The sequence below is a fragment of the Dermacentor andersoni genome, chromosome 6 (assembly GCF_023375885.2).
Source record: "Dermacentor andersoni chromosome 6, qqDerAnde1_hic_scaffold, whole genome shotgun sequence".
NCBI classification, from domain to species: domain Eukaryota; kingdom Metazoa; phylum Arthropoda; class Arachnida; order Ixodida; family Ixodidae; genus Dermacentor; species Dermacentor andersoni.
The window spans coordinates 38,220,176-38,244,001 of record NC_092819.1 but is presented as its reverse complement, the minus strand read 5'-3'; the positions used below and the strand labels follow the sequence as shown (position 1 = coordinate 38,244,001).

At 42.7% G+C, this 23,826-nt stretch overlaps 1 protein-coding gene across 3 annotated transcripts in view; it reads right to left on the bottom strand.

Annotated features, from left to right (window-relative positions):
• The window catches only part of cnk (connector enhancer of ksr), a 39,546-nt gene that overhangs the window by 5,711 nt on the left and 10,009 nt on the right, over nt 1-23,826 (bottom strand). For 2 of the 3 annotated variants that reach the window (XM_050170652.3, XM_050170654.3), the window contains exons 5-19: nt 23,154-23,270; nt 21,919-22,047; nt 21,623-21,727; nt 21,178-21,317; nt 20,193-20,752; nt 19,213-19,379; nt 17,914-17,996; nt 17,050-17,119; nt 11,243-11,288; nt 8,564-8,775; nt 7,756-7,832; nt 7,282-7,350; nt 6,054-6,103; nt 4,067-5,586; nt 2,349-2,766 (exon numbers count right to left, since the gene is read on the bottom strand). In XM_050170652.3, coding sequence (XP_050026609.2) covers nt 2,349-2,766; nt 4,067-5,586; nt 6,054-6,103; nt 7,282-7,350; nt 7,756-7,832; nt 8,564-8,775; nt 11,243-11,288; nt 17,050-17,119; nt 17,914-17,996; nt 19,213-19,379; nt 20,193-20,752; nt 21,178-21,317; nt 21,623-21,727; nt 21,919-22,047; nt 23,154-23,270 — 3,763 coding nt within the window. The remainder of the gene's footprint in view (nt 1-2,348; nt 2,767-4,066; nt 5,587-6,053; nt 6,104-7,281; nt 7,351-7,755; nt 7,833-8,563; nt 8,776-11,242; nt 11,289-17,049; nt 17,120-17,913; nt 17,997-19,212; nt 19,380-20,192; nt 20,753-21,177; nt 21,318-21,622; nt 21,728-21,918; nt 22,048-23,153; nt 23,271-23,826) is intronic. The other variant, XM_050170653.3, reaches the window with a different exon arrangement.

Sequence of the window (23,826 nt, the reverse complement as noted above, 5' to 3'; positions counted from 1 at the left end):
CAGGCACTTGGTTTGTTTTTATGGCATTCTTTCGGCTCGCAAAGCAATGGTTTTCAGGTCAGGGGGCACGCAGAAGCCTTCTCATACTCGATTATTGTGTTCGATCAGCTTTTCCGTGCAACAACGGTGGTCTAGTTTGCATTCAACTGGCACGTGAGCCCCTACATGCTTTGTTCAGTACCTTCAAAGTGCTGTATAGTAATGTGGAGTGTTGCGCAATACTGTACAGCAATGAATAAGGGCACTTGGGCAGGTGTGGTTCAAATGTAAGAGATTAGACAGCCAGCCAAGTTTCGGTTGAAGTTTGGTCTGAAATCGGCTGTGTGCTCTTGTGTGAGTGAGAACCTCACACAATGGGCAGGATTTCTCGTAATAATTTGTACATATCCTGTTGAAGCAGTGATGCATAAAAGCAATCCATGGTGGAGAAAATAAAGTTGCACTTGATATTAGTCGAACACAGATATCAAAATAACATGCAATCATGAGAATACACCGTTGTATGGGACATTAAAATAGTCTATACGTTGGATCGTAAAATTGACAGCCTGAGACATGCTTCTGTGTCTTCAAGGCTGGTGTCACTTAAAAATTACATTGCCGAGTCATCCAAAGTGCAAATTTTGTGTCTATTTATTGAAGAAGTGCTAGGAGCAGTAGAGGCTAGTTTCAAAGATAACTCCAGTCAAAGCTTGTCAAATCTGACAAATAGTTAAAAGTACAGTTGTTATTTCAGAAGGTGCATTATGCTGCTAGAAGAATTCAAATGGAAATGTTTAACATTGTGTAGAACAACTGTTGATCAATTGATCAATTTCTATAGTCACGGCAACAAAAGAGTTAAACCAACATTAAGGAGACACTGTAAAGCTTTCCCAGGCAGTGCTTATTGAAACTCAAATCAGTTTCTGAGATTCACTGGAGACAGATGCAACGGAAGTTACAGAAATTGGCTCACATGATTATCGGTTGTTCAATTGACAAATATTTAAATACAAACAAATGAAATGCCATCCCCAACAAGAGCCAGTTGCACGTGCATAGTGTAAGGTCATACCACGGATGGTTTTCAATAACCATGGTAACGAAACTGCTACCATGGTTATGACAACAGCCTAAATACAGAAATCTTTTATGTATAAGCATCCACGTGGCCACTCCTTATCTCTTCCATGAATACCCACTAAACTAGAGTATACCATATACTCTGTGCCCTTCTGTTAAACTGAACTTCCGGTGAAATATTCTTCCCATGTATATTTAGGTTATATTGTCAAATGGCAAGCAGACCAAGATATTGCTCACACTGTCATGGTTTAGTGATGGTGAAGAAAACACCAGCAGAAACAATGAATAATGAATATAATGCATTAATTAGTTAATGTTGCTGTCAATTTGATGACAATGTCCATGAAGTTTCAGATACACTAAGCGTATATTGAGCAAAAGCAATAACCTTATAACAGTGGCTATCCAGTCAAAGCGGTCATCGGCAAATGTAACACATTGCATAAGTGGTAATACAGTCAATTTCCATTCATGTCACTATGGCTATCTTGCTTTTTCGGTGAAATCAATTTCAACCAAAGGTCCCGGCGACCAACATTTCTAATAGCTTCAACTTTCACTATTTTGATCCTGAAATTGGCCTTCACTGCATAATTCGAACCTGACCAGTCAGTGTGCATGCGCCCGAACACCATGGTGAAGCAGCCCCTATAGTGGCAGTGGTAGTCTCGGAATAGCTTAAGTGACCGTGACTGTGTTGAACACACGTCATCTCCCGTCAAAAACCCCATTTCTGGCCTGCCCTAGGAAGATTTTCAAATAATAACCGTAGCTTACAATGTCTGCTTACGGTATTTACTCGATTCTAATACGCGCCTTTTTTTTTTCCAGAACAAGTGGGCCTAAAATTGTGCAATAGGATACGAAACCAAAACTGCCTTTGCACCGTTTGTACACTTTACCGTAAAACAGGAATGTATTGCGGATGAGCTGACTTAAGGGAGCCGGCCACCATAGTGCAACACATGCTAGACTCTTGTCCATTTTTCTTTGGGTGCACATTAGATTTCTACATTGTTTAAGAGCTTTAATATCACACTTTACATTATTTTGACACTTTGGACACATAGAAAACGAACACGTGTTTGATTCGGGGGCAGGTTAGAATTGGGCGTATACTGCATACATAATCAGCAGTGTATTTGCCGCTTTCTTCTGCATACTGCTGAACTTCACCTGCTGAATAATTCGACCCCTTTCGTCGGTCCCATCAGGGTAAAATTAACAGAAATCGATTGCGCCATGTAAACAGATTCCTGTACTTCATCACTGCTGCTCACCACTTTCAGGGCTCCCATCTGTCCCATGCCCAAACTGGAAAGCGTCGCCACCACCAGGTGACGTCTCCTCGCCAAAGACACTGCCATCGTCCCGCGCCCATGGCGCACCGCTGCCACTCCCTCCGGCAGATGATGCAAACGAGCAGGGTGAAAAGGAACGCTCCTCAGATCCCGCTGCACTCGATGAAGTGCGCCGCTTGCCTCGAAGCATCGACACTCCCATGGTTGGGCGTGCACGTGGCGTCTCTGGCGTCTCGGGCCTTGCTAGAGGCGCTGACCCAGGTGGTGCAAACACTTCGGCGTAGCAATGTGACGACGACGATGACGTGACAAAGCTGCCCGCCGAAGTGCTGCTGTTCAGGCTGCTGCTACTGCCACTTTTGTGTGTCAACGGCGATGGCGATGACTCTTCAGGGACCTGCGAAAGCCAGCACCCACCGCAATAACAGGAACATGGTTACTCTCACTGCATTCACCAAAGGTGCACCCATTCCATAGTGGTGGCCATGAAATGTTAGTCCCTTCTTGGGTCCTATCAGTCACTTGTGCTTTTGCAACATTACACTGTAAAGCATGCCTAGCGGTGTAGGGGAAGCATAAATGGTGTCAATAATAGGGTATCCTTTCCCAGATACAGATGTTGATCACAGATTAAAGGGCACTGTTAGAAGTGATGGCGACCTTCATCTGCATGTTCGTGCCGCTACCACAGCTGCATGCAGATGCAAAGGTGTGGCAACAATGCATGCAAAAATTTTTCATGCTCTAAAAACATGTGAAAAGTGTCGCATCATCACAATTAACGACTGGCTCTGATTCACATCAGAAAGAGTAGGTAAGCATGTGAATACACAGGATGTAGTATCAGTTCAACTTCACATTAGGTAAGCTAGAACAAACAAGACACACTGCATGAAAGGAAAGAAGGACAAGTACTGTAGTGCTTGCCATACACTTGTCCAGTCTTTCCTTCAGGTGTCTTCTGCCTAGTTTTTGCTTGGTCAGCCTCAGCTCGGCCAGTAAACTCCACCTCTGCAGGTTAGCTGTCACAATTGCATTTTAATGTGGTCTATGAGCCACGCAAAATATTTAGACAATACTTTAATAAAGCAACATGCAGTGAACCATACTGTCTATATTGTGAAGTCATATTCCCCGATTTTCTAGGGCAATTTATGGCGACACATGGGTACACATCACCAGAAGTGCATGCATGAGCCCTCCTAACGTCAGTCATCATTTGTAGATCCTCAAGTGTCCACTTGATGTCATCTGAACTACACATCAGCGTCCTGCACGACAAAATAGTGTAGGAGGAAATATTCAGGCCCTACACTCATATTCAGGCCCTACACTTGCTTACTCCACGGTGGTGTTAGAGTGCATTATGTGCAAAATGCTTCACAACATCTGCAGCATACTAATTTATTAAATCATAGAGTCTATATATACTGTTAACTCAAACGAAAGTTCAGTGCAAGCACAGCCTTAAAGAACATCGCTTAGTCTTGAGCTTTCAAACAATTTGTATCAACTATTTTTTCAAGGGTGTGAAAAATAACTATTAATAACATGTCCCTATAAACATTATCCTAAGAAGTGCTATGTTCACAGGTGGTAACTACTCAGCACACTTTATAAAGAGCTACCAGATGGCACTTTCTTCAAGCCACACACACACACACACACGACGATTCACTGTGATTCACAGCACTCACCTCTGCAGGTGAAGACGACACTGCAGATGCAGATGCTGACGACTTCAGTAGACGGACACCAGCAGAGCGACTAAGCTTAGGCGACCCATACATGTCTCGTTCTGCAGTCAGTTTCTTTCGCTCAAGTCGCGGCGAACGTAAGATGTTGGACAGGCCCTCACGTGTCGAGGAGGCAAACTTCTTGAGGAACTTCGGTGAGTGAAAGAAACGACTTGATGTCTTGGTTGGTGTGGGGGATGGCGCTACTTGACAACAAGCTGATGCAGGTGTGGAACCCGCTCTTAGGAAAGACGAAGACGACAGCTTCTCACCTCCACTTCGTGGCGTTCGTTCAACACCTTGTGATGGACTCGGGGCACTACGGGGGACCCAAGGGTCAGTGCCCGCCTCCTCGGGATGGGGCGGTCTGGACCGACCCTGGTGGTACTGAGAAGGAATGACGTCCGGCCTCTGTGATGGGTAATCAAGTGACGCATAGTCCCGAAAACTGTAGTCCGGTGACTGCACACACCCCTCCAGAGGAGAACCGAGGTCACTACTGCCTACCGATGAAAGCGGAATCATCAACTCCTGCTGGGAGCCTCTCCACGAATTTCGACGATTTGTGTAGAGGTCCTTTATCTCTTGGCTTGTGGCACATCGTGGCAGAAGAGAATTAGTGAGCACTGGCAGTGGCACCGGGGACGTGGCTGGACTATCCGAGAGAGCAGCAGGATCTGGAGAGGACGACGCCGATGGCGATTTCTTAAACACCCTGTTGTACTCTCGGTCAAGCAGCGTCTCACCCTTTGGCACCTGCATCTGTGGAAAGCTATCCGCAGTCTTGCTTCGCGACAACTTGGAGGAGTCTGACGGGTGGCGTTGCACAGCACGAGACAGCGCTGGGGACGAAGGCGCCAAGGTCGGCAATCTGGCTGGATTGCCAGGGTTGGCTCCGAGGATCTGTTCACTCGGTGGGGGCAAGCCTGAGCAGGCCGGCGTGGACGGTTCCTTGGTGCTGCTGCTGTGCTTGAAGGAAACATTCACATAAAGGCCAGACGGAGGCTTTGACTTAGCAGTACTGAAATCTCGTTTCGCTGGCTGCACAACACCTAATGAATCACTGTATCTATCCCAGGCACCTGATAACCTCTGCTTCGCAGTTAGGCTGCATGTCGAGCCATCACTGCACTCTGAAGACAAATCCAGTGGCGGAGGGCACAGCACCGGTGGCGGAGACTTGGACGACTCGCGATTTCTGGGCAGTGAGGAATTTGATACACTCGTCGTTGGTGGCTCACCGGTGGTTCGTCGTGGGGAAAGAGTGGCTGACCTGTCTGTCAACTGTGGGGGCACCATGGCTGAGCGCAGAAATATAGTTCTGGGCATGGGCTTTGGAGACGGCTGTCTCGGCCTGTCCAAAGGTGCTGGTGCTAGGCTGATTTTGTGGCTAGAAAATGATGAGGATGACGATGCTGGATTGTACATCTTGCTGTCCAGCAGCGCGTCTTCATCACTATCACTTGCCCAGAGGCATGGACCTAGTGTTGCAAGGGGAAAGCAGTAAATAGAAAGCAAATTATCAAATTATCATCATCAGAGTCTAAACCAAATGTAAGACAACAGTTTTACCCAATTACTGATATCCTGTTGCCCAAACCACACCTGTTCATAGCCATAGATAACCAAATCTGATCACTCAGCCTGACGATCCTCTGCCAACCACAACTGCATGATCCTTTTCTCTATATCTATTTTCCTGAAATATCCCATTAGTTATCTTCTGAATGTTCTGCATAGGTTGCTAAACTCCCTTCTTTCTATCCCTCCCTATCTGATGCCCTTCTAATAGAAATATTAGAAAAATGTCACCCTTGCAGCATCGTCAAGGTAGTTTCGATAGCACAAACTACAAACCTGAAACTACAACTAATGTGAAATTTTGCAGAAGTTGGCCTTTATTGTATGTTTTAAAATAAGGCGTAGCAAAAAAGTAATGCCTCTTCACCTGAGTAGTTCGGATAAAGTTTGGCTGCCTGCTGAAGCTTGGTTAACCATCTGAAAAACAAGAGTGGGTTATCAGCAGTGTTCAGCAGTGTACATCTTGCAAGTTCTCTGATTTTCTACACACTGTCCACCGGAGAGCTGAACCAGGCACACATTTACTTTATTTATTTGCTTGTTTAATGCAGAAAAAAGAAGGACATACTATATGTGCAATAAAGTCACACAATCACAATACATACAAATACAGATAACTATTTCTACACCTGTATGCGTGGTAAAATATGTACCTTATGGCATCAGCCTAATAGGCACACATCACAGCATATAGCATATCTAGAAGTTCCATTGAAATAAATTGAGCAATATCAAAGACATGCATATGCCGACATAAGTAACACTGGTCGAATATCAGACATTGAGAAAACAAAAGAGAACAAACATCCACTTTGGAATGACAAAAGTAACCACGTCAAAGTCAGGTCTAGGTAGAGGATCAGAACAGCGAATGCAGACACTACGCAGCATCTGTGAAGAAACAATTTACTACATGTCTTACAATATTTATAAAACGGTGTTCCCTAAAAATGTAAGCATGTTTGTTGTTATCAAGGCATTTTGATACATTACGTTTCTGGCAGCCTTTATCCGATGGGCACATGCTGAGAAAAGTGAATGCTAACAACTTGGGAAAGAATGAAATTGAAGGTGCAGCACTTCTGAAGTGTTATTGAAACTTCAAGCTCCTCAAGGTGGAAATAAAGAACAGGTAAGACATGTTCTCAGTTGTTGTGTTCTCTGCACACACTAGTATGAAGGTAATCCCCAAGGCACCAGCACAAGTAAGAGCACAAGGCCACATTTCACTTTTTTTCCCCCAATGCTTCAAACACATGTAGTTAAACTATCTGCACATTTTCAATAATTTTTATTTTAACTAGCCTCAAACAATCAATTATAACTACCAGTTCATGCAGAAATTTTCCTTTGGAGGTAGTTTAAAGCTGATAAACAACATCACCAGCAGTTTAACTGTAATTGCACATTTAAAAAAATTCTTGCAGGAGAATGAACCCTGGACATTGAATTAGAAATGCCACTTCACAAACAAGATTTCGGAGGTTGTCTTAGGGTTTCTTGGAACAAATTGTGCATAAGGCCGAAATCTCTACAGCTGGCGAACACGAGCAGTATGTGCAGTAAAGTATAACCGTAGTAATGCCCAAACTCACCTTGACGTGTCTGCTTGGGACTCTGTCGCAAAATAAAAAGTATTTTCGCAGTTGGAGAGCTTGAAGGCACTACAGCAAAACAGAAAACATGGTACTCTTCAGAAACAGAGATAACATGTGAAACAAACAATCAATAGGTCATAAACCACTGCTACAGTGCTTTTAAATAGTTCCATCTGACCGAATTCCCTATGCCAAAGTATCCCGACAAAGCTACTCTGATCAGTATTCCACCCTAGTACTTTGCCTTAAAATAAAACGTTGTAACACAATTCACTGTTGGTTTTCTTACAGGCCAACAGCAAGTGCTTTCCAACATGTTTGTGCAGGACATGAAGTAAAAAGATTTCTTTGACATATATGGCAACCAAAAAAAAAATGGATTTGCCTTTCTTAACTTCTGTCATACAACGAAGCAATAGACAACACAGCATAGGACTCCAGTTATCCAGGAAGTTTAGTCTGAGTGCTTACCAGTTTTTAGATTTACAGTCGGGCGCAAGGGACACCACAAAACCAGGCACATACAGCAGGCATTCTGCTTTCTGGTCCTGAAACCAAGTGGCAAAAGTTAAGCAATCAGCACAGTGTCAAAAAAGCAGGAGGAGAACACAAAGCACAATTCGATGAACATTCTACCAAGCTTTCTTTTAAAGGTGATGCTGGTTTCTTGATGCCGTTAGCATTCGCAGGTTACAGCTGAGCTGTGGAAAACATCGTAATAGACGACTCTGGTTAGCATGCTCTGAACGCTCAGTGCACAAGTGCCTTAGCAATTCTGTACCCACCGGAATGCAGCCACAGTGGCCAGAAGTCGAACCTGTGACCTCGCGATTGACAGCAGAAAGCCTAAAGCCATTGAGTCATCACTGCAGGTAGGTCTTACCTCCAACATGAAGAATACTGGCAAGGCAAGCGATCCATTATAATGACTCAATAGGTAATGGCAATCAGCTGCTAAGCACAAGCTCACAAGTTTGATTTCCGGTTGCTGCGGCAACATTCCGATGGAGGCAGAATGCAAAACCCTCCCGTACTGTGCTTTGGGTGCCTGCCAAAGAACTCTGGGCGGTCAAAATCTATCCAGAGTCCCACACCGCAACATCTCTTGTCATAGCCTGCGAGTTGCTTTGGGATGTCGAGCCACATAACTACATTTCTTTTCTGTGAGAAAAGAAGGCGACATTGCTTGACATACAGCACACACAGCATGAAACTTTTGCCATTATGGCAGCATTAGTTCGGAACAGGAACCATGACAACGGAGATAGGAGATGCGCACCTGGGGAGTGGCGTAGAGGAAGAGCTGGGGACCCCGGAGGAGGACCCAGCGGCGGCGCCAGGGAGGAAGGGCTGCCATCGCTGGCGCCGCCGTCCTCCCCCCTGCTAGGAGGGGCGCTGCTTGCTGCTGCTGCTGCCCCCCCCACCAGCGCCGAAGGAGCCACCCTTCGCACTCGGCCACCCCCAGCTCCGGGCACGGCACCCCGCGATTCCCTGCAGACAGACAATGGCAGCAGCCGTAGCGGCAGCAGCCACAGTTAGCCACAACGCCTCATTCAAGAACACGGCACCTTGTTCTGAGCACACACTTCATGAAGATGACTTTACTTCAATGTGTTTAAGGCACGGGATGATACCAGCTCATTTTGGAAGTGGTGGCGCAGCACAAACAATGACGAGAGAATGAAAGATGACCCGCCAACCCTCAGCTGTGCTCAGCTGCCCACAACATGTCTGTTAACTTGAATTACACTGTGGCCAAGCACAGGGGGAAAAAATGGAGAAAAGACAAATAATAAATGGAAGTTTTTACTCTCCACGTGTCACAACCGATTGAAGAGAATACTAAGAATTAAGGTTGATAAAGCTATGTATGCTTCTGCTGTGACTTGAGGCGACTGAAAGGTCTGGGCGTTCTTTTTTCTTTAGTTCGTTACTTTTATTCTTTTTCTTAATTTGTTTCCTGAGCACACGTGCAGGTAATTTAAGAAATTAACAGATGTGACTCTATGCGTCCTTGCAGAATGTTTCCTTATCTCTCTGCCCGAAAACAAGGCAACATACCACACAAGGCAACCAGAAATGTCAACAATGCGTCAGAAACTTGTGATTTTAGAGAGATTGTCAGAACTAGGACAAAGCCAGCCTCCCCATCCTAATACTGGGTGTATGCTCTGATACCTGCTCAAATTTGACATTATGCAACAAAAACAAAGCACAGTAACACATGGGAATTGGCACACTATCATTTTTCATATTGCAATATACTTCTCGACTATGCGTTTTATAAGCTTGTAGATTAAGAGGCACCTTATGCAACACACATTCCGTATAAAGCTGGGAGCCAGTTCAATACTGACTTCACATATCAATTTATATTTGAGTGCAAAACAAAGTACGAACCTAAACTTTCATGGCTGACAAGGTTCACTTATACTAAGTACAATAGATGAGGAACAAGCTAAAGTAAACACACTTTCTTGATTTTGCAAGGCACTGATATGATAGAACTTTGAGGTTGTTCACTGAAATCACTATAGCAGTAGTGACATCATGGCTCTTAAGATGCTTAACTAGCAATGCAATGTCTTTAATTTAACAAGGCACTGCAATATAAACATTTAAGCAGACATGGACTGCTCCAAGATTTGCCAGTGAACACGACCCACAATCTCTCAACTATAATGACAGATTAAACGCTTACGTGGGACAACACTTTATGCTGGCTATCACTTGTAATGCAAGACCTGCAGAGTTAATGTTAGTGCCTTACTAGTAAGTAGTAGGTGACTTAAATTCGAAAATACTTGCCTAAGAATGCTTAAGCAACTGTCCAGAAGTGACGAAAGCATGTGTACAAGTATACAGGTGGTTAGGCTAAGCCTAACAACCATCATGGAAAGTAGTAAAAGCAGCAATGAGTGAGACTTTTGTGCCTGTGAAGTGCTTACAGCTAGTGAATGAAGGAGGTATGTGTGTGTTTTACATTCATACTATTATTTTGATTACTTTCAGTCATAGTGCAAATAGTATAACCACAGTGGTCTTGGCAGTTGTGGTAAGTAACCTCAGAGCCTAATGGCATGAGTGTTTTACGCCTCATATTGTAACAGCTAAAAGAGAAACAACAGAGCTGCATGAGACCAAATGACAGAATGCACGCACAATCAGTCAAATACAGACACTGCTCCTTCTTCTCCCATGTACTTTTTTAGCTTTTTGCTTTCTTTATTCACGGCCTACAATGTGATGCAACACTATCTCACCCAATTTAATATCTTTCTCAGCTTTTGTACGCATCATTTTCTCCACAGTCACGAACACCTGAACCTCAACTTAACATGCGCTTAACTTTCACAACTTGTTAAAATAAGTACAGCTTGAGTGCTAAAAATATGAAAATTCAACGCTCGCCTTAATCATACTTACTGCACACAAGTTTCAAAAGCAACTCTGATTAATGTGCATTGGCTCCCTTCTATGCATGCATGTGGATGTTCACACACACCAACACATTCACATGTTATAACATTGCACAGTTCACAACGTTTACAAGACATATACTCTCTTGTACCATGTCACGAAATGACAGTTGCACGTCACCACGGAATTCACTTAATAAACAACCACGACATACACACGTAGACACTGTACCCACACAGACACTGAACCCACATAAAACGCACACAGGGAAACAAATAACAATAAATGCAAAGATAGTTCCAGAATGAAGAATAAAGTTGGCAGTACACTTGACTGTTAGAAGACTACCACTGTTCTGTCAGATGCCTGTGAGCAAGTCTTTACACTGCTTCGTAAAATGATTTGCTATCCAAAAACACTCTTGACTATATTACAAAAATTGGCTATGTACCAAAACGATAGCCAAAATGGAAAGGAAAAGAGAAAAAAAAAAAAGAGGTTGAGAAAGTCAGCTCGTACCAACCATCAACACACTCACCTAGTGTGCTCTCTGAACATTGTGTCTTTGTGTTCATGGCTGGAGGCTGTAATGGCAAGTGTAAAAAAAAAGGCAAAAAGAAAGAAAAATCTATGTAAAACAAAACACAGTGACCCAAACAGCCAAGAAAGGAAGAACAGCAAGGAAGCAAAGAAGCATTCTGAGAAGAAAGCAAGCACAACAAAACAAACACAACAAAATACACACTGCAAGCGAGACAGACATGTAAAAAAATGCTTGCACATTTGAAGACGCACAAAAAAATGATGAAAAGCACAAGCTAACATACAAACAGCCAGCTGCTGCATGCACCTAGTCACAATGTCCCTACAGCTTTCCTGACACACACAGTGACTGGCAATTTGGCCACAAGGAAGCTGAACGAAATAGAGAACATACGGGAACAAACATAACAATTGATGTGGACTGCTAGAACTGTAACCCTGAGCGGTCTAACATGTACAAGTTATGGAAAGTAAGCGTTCCGTCTCTTTCTCTCTTTTCCCAATGTAGTTATCTTCCATTAATTCGATCCTTATGGGACTAAGCGTTTTGTATGAATGAACAAACAGCACTCAAATTAATGAACTGATTTTTTTTTTTAATAGCTTGAAGTAGTCTGTTATCGTAGACAGACTTCTCTAAGACAGTATTATGACAACTGCACATGTCGCTATTGATCAATGGCCCTCGGATCTCAAAACTATCACAGGGGCTGACAAAATTCTTAGAAGAGACATCACCCAGGGCACCGTGCATATTGTCATCATCACTACAGGACGTGTTCGTGTCAACCATCTGTACTAGACAGTTACAGTTGGGTCAGCAATTAATTTCTTTTTCTTCTCTTCCTTTGTATTTGGCTATTTAGTATTTTTTGTCATTGTTAAACAAACAGCTAATTACTACTACAGCAGGACAGGTTGCTACCATCACTGTCATCACTTCGGAAAGCACAATTTTTTTAAGTCTGCTGAATTTTTTGTGTTTTTCAAGCTTTTAGCAACCACTGCGCGCATGAGGGGGCATCAGTGGAGGTCAAATTACCCAAAGCAGCATGCTTTCACGTTCAAACTAAATGAGTTTTCCTTTCATAGCCTAATGTGTGGTTTCTTGCCGGGACATTCCAATGCATTCAAATTAAGCACAAAGTCAAATTATCTGAGGTTGAATTAATGGGAGTTGGCTGTATAGGGTGACAAAGGCTTTGCGAACATCTCCCATACGTATATTATGTTTCCTGCCAGTAATAACTTAAAAGCTGAAACACAAAAACAAAAACACAGACAAACACACGCACGACATGCACTGTTTCCAATTCTACAAACATGTCATTCTGGGTGTGAAGCCTTCGTCACAAGGCCACTTGAAGCATAAATGCCGTTGAATCTTGGCTACATTGTGCCGTTGTCAAAGAACTTCTGGTGCTCAAAAGGTCTATAAATTTTGCCTACCTCCTCAGAGCTTCTGAGCAAAGCTGATGCAAGAGCAGGTTGACTAAACATCCAGGAGCCAGCTACAAACACACAAGCAGCTGCTTCATTTCTTTTTACAAGGCTGTAGACATGTGCGCATGTGTGTTTACTTGTACACCTGTGTGTGTGTGCATGTGCTTCCAATGTAGTGTATCTCCGTGACTGCAAACAGAACTTGTCTTGGCTATCAGCGCAGACTGCTTCAGCAAGACTAATCAGGTTCACGGGCACAAGAGTACTCAGCCCACACATCACAACCACAAAGTTACTTGTAGTTCCTTTGTTTTCAGCCTTGTGCATATAGCCCCAAGTAATGTGCAAAAATGTACACCAACTGGAAAATTGAATCTTTTTTCTGCATTCATCAATGTTACGCCCTCTGCGCATGCTACGAAATGCGGCTTAACCATGCCAGAGTTTTCAAATCTGTACCAAAGCAACTCGTACTAAATACCACACCTCTGAAACCTTTTTCTTGTGTTACTCTGCTATCAAGATGAAAATGTAGATGAGTATTGACCACACTGAACAGTTATAACTTAAAGACAAGGACCCAAGCAAAGATGCAGGACAAACATAGAAGTCTATATGTACAGCATAATTTCTTTTGTCTTTGCCCTTAAACACAAACTATATATGATGCTAGTTTACTCAGCCTTTGAGAAATCCTCTTATGCTTATATAACTCCAGCAGATGCTTCATTAATTTATTTACAAGATAAAGAAACATGAATGCACGACAGAAAATGAAGTGTCAGGGATAAGCTTTAGTTACCAGAAGTAAAGAAATTATTATTGGACTAAAGGCTTTGTAAAACCTTGCAAAACTAAGTAAGGTTGTAAGTTCGCCTGGCTGATAGTAATCACACAAAATGATGGGGGCAGTTCCAAGACGGGACTCTGAAAGAACTGTATCCCATACATATTATTTGTCCCAAATCCCTTCCTCCTGCTGGTCCCTTTGTTTTTCCATAAATTAAATTATCTTGACCTGTAGACATAAGAAAATGGTTGGCTTACATAGAACAAACAGTCAACAGCTGAGGCAATTGTGTGAAAGAAGATGAAAAAGCGTTAGCAAGCAGTATGTAGAAACCTAATCATACTTGCAAGGCACAAAACACTAAATGGCTCTTGCTGAGCCAACAAATAAAAAAGAAGCATGAATAGAGACCGGATTTTAAATGTGCACAAAATCTGGTATTACATGAATTCCATAAGACTGCTTTAGGGACCCTTTACAGGTGCACAAATGTCAGATGAATTTTCCACGCATGTCCTGCTCTGTGTACCTGAATCACAAAGCCATATGGCCACTATGCAAATAAATCTTGAGGCTACACTACATGCTTTAAGCTACTGCATGGTTCAGGCACACACTACTACTACAAATGAAAGACACTTCTGAGCATGATTTTGCTGAATGTGAACAGCATTTGCATAATTTAAAAAAAAAACTATTACTGCAAGTGGACAGGAATCCTCAGCCAGTAATGGAAGAGTGGAAGCGGAACATATATCCAGACAAACTTTTAGTGCAGTTAACAGCTAAGCAGGACAAAAGGGAATGCAGCTAGATGACAAAAGAAGAAAGATCTATTGCATGCTAAAAGCTAACAGTGACACAGAAAACCAGTGATTTAACTTGCGCCATCTGTGTGCTTCAGCACAGATATATTGTGAGACATTGTTTCCCTCCCAAACTTCACAGATGTCAAACTCATATTCAGACTGCCTTCATTCAGCATTAGCAAACGAAAGAAAACAACAACACCTTCGTGTCCTTGCCTAAGGCAAGGACACGAACAGCAGGAAGGATAGGGTTTTGAGGCATGAACAGGAAATAGATAGGAATTGCATTGAGCACAGCAATGATAGCCATTTGTCGTACAGTTCTAATATCTTCGTACAGGTCTACACATATACCAAAAATAAATTCCATTCTTATGCATGCACATATCCTCTAATAAATCTACAAGCCAAGCAAAACCAAACAAGAAACAAAGCCAAAACACTGCTCAGCATCCACACCAGGGAGATCAAAGTAATTCTCATCCAACACGTAACTGGAAAGTACATAAGCATCGCCTATGAAGGCCACCCAAGGAGAGGCATGCTACAGCCACTTACGCATGCTAGCCACAGGCCACCGGCACTGCGTCGAAGCAAGGAATATTGCGCCAAACATGTTACTCGGCTGGACGCATGTCGTGTGTTAGAGTGGTCAATTACGACATTTCATGAATGGAGGGAATCTGATTTACTGGCAAAAAAGTACGCCAAGTGAGTCACAGCGTAGCTAATATCAGAAAATATGCTCTGCTAAAAGGATCTCAAGTTTAAATTTATGCTCACAGTCAAAGTCTTTAAATAAAATGGGCCTTGTTCGGTTGACATTAGACGAAATGTACTTTGCAAAAGAGTGCTATATTTTCTTGAAACTTGCGGTCCCTCACTATGCACAATAATACTGGTGTTCTGGCACTACAGCGCTGCATTTAGACAGCTGACTGACTGACCTGGACAATAAGTCTTGGGCAGTTGTGCGAATGGATGACAGGTTGATAGAAGTGACTGTAATTCACTGCTCTAAGTTGCCGCTGATAACAACAGTATGTTTGATTCCATAAAAGCCCCAATTTGCAATATACACAACCAAGATGTGACTTAAAGTACCAAAAATCCACAGCTTGGATTAGGTGAATAGAGCATGGCAACCATTTCACACATACAAACAGGAGAGATTTCTTTTATTCACCATATTTCAAGCTTTTCTCCAAGCAAAGCAAAAGGCAAGACTGCCATTTGTAGAAAAATTCTCTTACTTGCACCGTACAGTGGTCACAGCGAGCCCTATGTAGTGGCTTCAATGTTGCGAGCTCCCTTATCCCAGTCAGTCTTATGCACACAAAGTTCATAATGAGCTCTAATGAGTGCGGGAGCCTTCGAATGGCAAGTATCTGTCAATGTTTATGTCGAAAATTGCTAGAACAGACACAAAGGTTGCTCTGCGCTTTCTTTTATTATTTAGCTCATACAGTCAGTAGGCTCCCTTTGAGATGAACTAGAAGGAACCTTAAAAATCTGCTCACCTTATAACAGGCTTCGTTTAAAAGGTGAAGAAATGTTCACCTTATTAGATTGTTTATCTTAAAGGGACACTAAAGCGAAACAATAAATCAGTTTAGACTAATGAAGCATTGTTTGAGAACCCTGCAGGCAGTGATTTAAAAAAAATAGTTTGATTATTAGATGAGAAAATGAAGGTCTAAGTATCAGTATTTGAATTTCGCGCCAAAACCCCAACGCCGGTACATCAGCGTGACGTCAGGGATTCCAAAGTATGTTTTCGCATTTGGGCCGCGTTGGCTGAATAAAGGTTCCCAAAACTTGCCATGTTTAACATTTGGTTCCTTTAGAACACAATGTAGCCAATCTGTACCGCTATATATAATTAGTAGGCCCTAGAAGATGGCATCAAAATCCAAGACTTCACAGTCCCCAGGTGCACAAACTTAAGTAGGCGTTGCCACCCGTATTGCATTCTTGCACTTTTTCTGGCTTACCAAACGTCTTATCATTGTAAGAGTGGTGTCTTTGGTGTTGTAGAACAATAATTTACTGATGCAGAAGAAATCATTTTTCACTTTATGTCCCTTTAACTATGTGAACTACAGTGGTCAGCACAGATGACCCTTAGTTTATGACTTTTTCAAGCTTTTCTTCCTTGTAATCAATTTGCATTGCATTTCAATTTTATTGCACCTAATGTCTAACAGCAGTTACTTTACAGCTCTGCTCTGACGCCCATGGTGAGAACGTTTTTTACTAGCTCAACAACAGACTACATAACCTATCACGCACCTGAGTGTACAGGTAATTAATTAATTTATTAATTAATTAGAAGGCACTGAAAAAAAGATTTTAAGTCATCATTACAACAGCATGGCTGTTTGGAAGTCACAATATTGCTTCCTGATTGTGGAGATCAAGACTGTCTTCAAGAGTTTCACGGGAAGCTCAGAGAACCATTCTAGCACACTGGCCCACATGTGAAGACCATGCCAAATACCCTTAGTCACTCCAATGACAATGCTGTTTTCTTAATAATCTACTTGCCCCCCTTTTTTTTCATTTTTTTTTTTTCATACAACATGAAGTTTTCTTATAGAAAAAGCTTCTGTGTATGAAAGAGAGTTAAGAGTTCATTTTGAAGGGTGCCTATATTATCACTGAATTCATGCAGTTAAGCCCGCCTGACAATAATACAGCAGTTACTTCGCTATCTGAAAGCGAAAGAAAAAGAGAAACGAAGCAAGTTATCCCACTCACCTGGGCAAGAGGCTTCTTGGGAGATTCCTTGGCACCGAAACCAACCTTTGCACTGGGTGCATCACTGCTACTGCAACGAAGAGCACAATTCAAGACTTGCGCTTTCAATCAAACAAATGTACTGCAGTGTAATCCACTTACAACAAGGCAATGATATATCACTGCAACAGTTAGGCAATTCAACACGGTATTCATTTTTTCAGCATCTTTAGCAACAAGCCCACACGGCAACACCACATAACACCTTCAACTATTCGTACAGAAGAAAAGTACCAGTTCACATACCACTTCGAGTAATAGAATTGTCACTGGAGCTATGGCGCGCCAAGATAACAGCTCGTGTGTTGTAGCTCTGTCACAAGCACAGATAGAAATATTTCCCTGTAATATACTGAATCATATGCATTGAAATGTAGAGCAGAAATGGACATTTCTAGAATCACGTTTATTTGCTGCATGTGCATTTCCTTCCAGATAAACCAAAATAAACTATGACCAACAAGGAGGCGTGACCAATAAAAATGCAAGAACCCTTGTCAAGCAAGGGGTAATCCCATTGGCAAGAAAGCCCATCACTATTTCTGTGATATTTAGCTGTTCAGGACATTTTACGCACTCAGTCTTGTAAAACACTACCAATCAAAAACAATGTTAAGTTAAAAAGCTGCAAGTTTACATAATTATGAAACAATCCTTCAAGCCTATTCTGGCTTCAGATAACTGATGCAAGTTCTACAAACCATACTCATTAGCCAAATTCAGATTTAGCTTCTTGAACGTGACTACATCAAACTGAATGCACACACTAAATAAGTCTTCTATGAGCATCAAGAGCATCAATAACACAATGAATGAAAAGCCTACCTAGAGTTAGCCTGGGCACTTGAAGGTGGCTCATGAGCCTTGGCCTTGCTGGACCTACTGTGCAGGTGATTGTGCTTCAGGTCCTGCAAGAATCACAAAAATGGCATGTCAGACACCACCCCAATGCAGGCACGGGTAGCGTCCCCTGCACGACATATCAATATGAGTGTCCCGAACGATTTGAGCCTTCCCAATATCAACTTCTGCTCTTTTACTTAGCACAACAAGGTTAGAAATCCTGAAAACAAGTCGGCGGTCATATGCATTTCTCTTGCTTACTCTTAAAAGCATGCATCCTTCAAAGAGAGGCAACCATGAGAACTAGGTATGTGCTGCCGCTCTCTTCATGCTTGCCCACCAAAGTTGACTCAACTGCTATGGCATTCTGTTGCCAAGCATGACGTCAGGTTTAACTCTCAACTGCTGTGGCTGCATTCTGAAGGGGACAAAAAAGCAAAAACCCCCATGCACCGAGCTTGAGGTGTACAATAAAGAATTTCAGGTGGTTAAAGCTATCCCAGATCTCGCCACTTTGGTGTCTCTCATAACGACAGTGTTACTTTGGACCATTAAACCCGGTCAGTCAATCAACCAATCGATCAATGAACCTTTCTGCGTGCTTGCCAGATAAAACAATAATCCAGTGGTTACTACAGTAACGCACATCAGGCAGTTGTTGAAAAGGTGTAAATATTAACCACTACAAGTGGCTTCATTTTCATGCTTATAAATGGGGTTGTTTTGACAAGTAATGTTGGTGCGCTGTGTGTTCAGTGGGCAGAGAGCAACTAATGTCACTTGCTGCAGTTCTGCTGCAGAGGTAGAAGTTTTTTGGCAACATGAGAACTTGTTTCCAGGCAGATTAGCACTCACATAAGACATTTTAGGCCTAGAGAAAAGACAACCACGATCATAATACGCATAAAACAAAGGCACCGAGCCACACATGTGTATTTTTTTTGTGTGTGGTCGTTGTCCTGCGCAACTCAAAATGTCAATGTTTCCAAGAAAGACATTCACACCACATGCAAGCATGTTGGCCACGAGCACGTACTAAATCGTAGATACTCATCATCATATCATATAGTCTTCCTTTTCATATACTTCATTCAGCCCATTGCCAAACGAAAGATATGCATTGCCTTGATCTTGGAATATGCTTTACAAGATGCATCTTTCTGCAAACTAGCTTCAAACTGCACAGCTAGAACGCCAATTTCCTTTGCATGGGATCCTATTTTGTATTACCAACTGTTGGTTTATTTCATGCCTAATCTCAGGAGTCAAGAGTACACCAACCTCTATCTTGGGAACCTTGAGTGTGACCATGGGCGACCGCTTGCCCGTGCCAGGTCCGAACAGCCTCCTCTCCCGTGGCGACTGGCTCCCAACTTCTGGACGTACATCAGCTACACCGTGACTTCCACTGGCTGGCGCAGGAGGTCCACTGGAATGCTTTGCTGACTCTGCAGGGCAAAAAAGTATGCGCTGGTAAGTGCTCCACATCACACTTGAGGCAGGTCTGGTACACAGGAAAAGACAAGCAGCCAATGATAGACCAATTTCACCATGTGCATGGTTCCTGCCATTACCCAGATGCCTAGTGAATTGGCCACCTAGCTACTATGCTTAGGTATTAGAAAAACATGAGTCATAGTGCCTAGGCTGGAACCACAGTACGAAATTTACCAGACATTTTCGCTACATTTCATAAAGCCCACATAAAAGAGCACATTGAGGTGCCGATTTCTCCTTACTTCTTCAAACATGCAAAAAGAAGAGGGGAGAGATGAAAATGCAAGGGAATCTACCACACAGAGAAACAAACATTCCCAACCATTGTTGCTATGTGCTCACCTAAACAGAACTGCAAGTAGCCACTGCAGCAGCGGATTCATAGAGATAGCTCATGGTGACATCATTCTACTTAAAGGGACTGACAACTGGCCAGAATTTGTGAGACATTAATGGAAATGAAATGATGACGATTTATAGTGATAGAATCCAGCACACTGTTCGTGATTTAAGTAGGAATTATAATTTCAAATTGGCAAAGAAAGTCTCAGAAACCAGTAAATGGTGAGGCCTGGCAGTGAAATCTTGGTACTTCGGATGTATTCTATAATATTACTGTACATAAGTTGACTGTTATGTAAGTTGACTGTGCACTTACCATACCAGGCACAGGCTTTAGCATTCAGTGCAAAAACAGCAGAAGTTCACCGGCAAACACAGTCAACTGTGCTTTGCACACAGAGGTCGTACTGCAAGTGACTTACCCCCAGTCGTCAGGCCTCGGGCTTCTCTAAGGCGTGACGAAAGTGTTCCCGCCATTCCGAAGGACCTTCCTACTAGAGGGACAACTGCCGAGTCCGATGCTGTCCTGCCCTTGGACATCATGGGTGCATCTTTGGCCGCATTTGTCATTGATTCCTGCTTTTTCTCTGGCTGATGCTCCGATCCCTTTGTTTCAGGCTCCTTCCCTTCTTCCACACAAGAACTATCTGCCACTGCCAACTTCCCGCCAGCACCATGACAGCCAGGATCGTGAGAAACTGAACGAAACACTGTGTCTTTCTTCTTCGAACTACCACCGAAGAGACCAGGGATTCCACCAGCGACTAAATCCTGCAAACTGACAGGTGCCTTCGTGACTGTAGGGGATGCACCGCTGACTGTGGCTCGCCGATGAATGGCAGCCCGTGATCGTGGAGGGAACACTTGAGCTCGGATGGATGACGGCGCTGCGACTGAGGTAGTTGTTGTCGATGTGGCGCTCTGCACAGCTGCATCCGGCAGAAAAGCTGAGTCATCGTCTTCCACCTCCCGCAGCACCACCCTAATTGTGGGAAAGCATAGGTGTCGTTCAACTTACTGCACTCACATCCAGCTCCCCACTCCAGAAGCCAGAGGATAAAGTTCACACATAGGCCTAGGGCCCAAAGCAAGCTTCAAGAGGTCAATATGCGAGCTTTGTTAACTGACAAGTGCACTCAAGAGCACTATAACTCAAGTGTGCAAATCCATTGTCAAGTCATCTTTTAAGACAAAAATTACTATTACTACAAACTATTTGAGACAAACATGAATAGTAGACCTTGCAAATCTGTTCACCTCACCAAAGCTCAGCTTAAGATAAGCACATCGAATATAGGTGTCTCAACTGCTAGTTGTTCAGAAAAGCTGTTGTAACAGAGTTTGTCTTGAAGAGCATTTCCTGCATTTTATTATCGCATTGGCAAAAGGACACAAAATTTTGCTTGCCTTGGGCTTGCAGGCTCTTGCTGTGTCTTGACAGGAAAGACTTCTTCAATGTTTACTGGCTGGACACCATTCTCTGGCCACATCACCTTTCCATAGGTAACCTTCTTTAGTGGTATCCTGTAGGGCCTCAACACTATTACCTGTGCATGATCAGAAACAAAGCACACAATACTTCACGGAGGTGCTGAGAAACAGATAAAAAGCAGTAGCTGCAGTGCTCCCCCAAGAGAAGAGCTCACATCCAACAATGACCAGCCAAGAGAACTGTACATGCCTCTCAAATCAGCATTCTGCTGCAACACATCTACAGTAATTTGGGTGCTGGCAGAATGAAAAGAAATTGCACACATAACCCTTACATTCCCTGGAACCCATATCAGAAACCTCAATAAGAATATATAATAGCACTGCATAAAGAAGGATAGCAAAGCTTCACAGTACTGACCTGCCCCAAGATATTCGTGTGCCGTGGCCTTTTCTTCAGGGTAAGCAAGACTTCAGTGGGATGCTCCTGAAGCATGTAGACCAGGTGCTTCAGCTGCCATCCCACCTGGAATGTAGGCCATCATAAAAAAAGAAAAGAATGCAGGTTCAACACTTGGTAAGCAGTTGCAAACAAAAGTAAATTAACTCTGATATGACTTTGATATGGGTCAAGTGCACAAATCACTAAGACAGAGTGCTTTATCTAGGAGTGCTCAGCCAACCACAGCAACAAGAATAACCAAAAAATGTGCATACCACCGTCTGGTAGTTGATCTGAACAATCTCATCGCCAACATCCACTTTGCCACATCGATGGCTAGGGCTCTGAAACTTGACTCCGCCGACCACGTGGATGCCGGAGTAAGACGAATTGATCTGCATGCCCTGTGAATGCAAGTGAGAAAAAGAAAATTTGGTCCACACTACCTTCTCAATGTTCTGCGCAACATAAGGTACACCCATTCACACTGGTAGTCCTGATCACCTTGGTGTACTGAGCTTACACATGAACCAAGCCCTAAAGTCACAAACGCATGAAGTGTGCTTAATACAAACAAGCCCAGCTCGGCATTACGAAATGACTATAACAATCTGCAGTGACACAGGTGTGTAAGTATAGACGTTAGGAACCTGTCACATCTGTCAGTGTGAGCACAACCAATCACTGTGGCAACCCTCATACGAGTGAGAGCCCTTTCATATTGTTTACCAATATTGTAGGACTAGAATAAAAGATACAGCTGCTGTCATCCAATCAGGAATGCAATAATGTGAAACCACAGATCCATATGTCTCGTGTCCTCCTATGCAAAAGCACTGGGCACAGCCTCGAACATAAATCTTGGGCACCACAACATAACTACGATGCAACATGAAAACATCGGTCTGACACCCATTAGGCCCTAGTGAAGTCTTCGATAGGGGTAAAAAATGCAAGAATGTTGATACACTTAAATTTAGGTGCACATTAAAGCACCACAGATGGTTAAGATTAATGATGATGTGCTATGATGTGCCTCATAATTAGATTGTGGTTTTGGCACATAAACACCAAAATTTAATTTATTTACTTAAGCTTTCAGGAACTGTAAGCAGGCAGAACTCATCATAAAAATGTGAAGTCGCATCCGACATGAAAATACTTTCATTATATCTAATGTTTGTTATAAGCACATATTCGTTTCATGCTGATATCGACAAGAAGAATGTTAGCTTTACTTTGTTATATGCAATATTTCATTATATTCGCATTCTTTATGTTGAAGCTCAACTATATTATCGTGTCCAGATAGACACACAATGAGGGCACATAAGAGGTCTAACAGTAACCATACAAACAGACACGACAGAACAATAAATGCCTGTAGTAATCTTCTGTGTACAGTGGGAAAACACAACAAAGAAATATACACAGACTCAAAATAAAACTGCAGGAAGGAACGGAAGGAATTCTGCAGGTTAGCTAAAACACCCAGAAATGTGAAACATACCCATTCTTCATCTGTCTTCTTCTTGACAGTGGCTACGTCAAGGGAAGCAGGCTGGATGATGAGGGAATCATGGCACTCTTGAATGATGATATCACAAATGTCAGCCAGGTTGTAGCACTGCAGCAAAGAAAAGGCAGTCTTTTGGTGAGCAAGAGAAATGTGAACTACGAATGTTAAACCACTCCCAGTGTTGTGCAAGTTCCACATGTAGCAATGTGTGTGGTTTGCAATATATTTATTTCAGTGAATATATCTATTTCAGTGCATATATTTTTTTACCCTTACTACAAGTAATTATAGAAGTCCATCTGTGTTCATGAATAAAGAATGCATGTTTAAGTATGAAAAATATTTTTCTATCATATTATGGTGACTAAAAATATTATGGTAAATTTTTTACGGAATAGGTTGCATATGGCGAAAAAAATTGACCCTCTAGGGGTTAATTCTCGCCATGCCGCCATCATCCCACCATTATCGTCATGCCGTCGTCATCGTGCTATCGATTTACGATCGTCGTCACTTCAGTAACGTCACCCCACTGTTGTCATACCTCCTTTGTCAATCTATCGATGTCATTCCTTCTTCGTCATTCATTTGTGATTATGATGCACTTTTCATGCCATAGTCATCATTGCATCGTCCTCGGACAGTTGCTATCATGCATCCATGT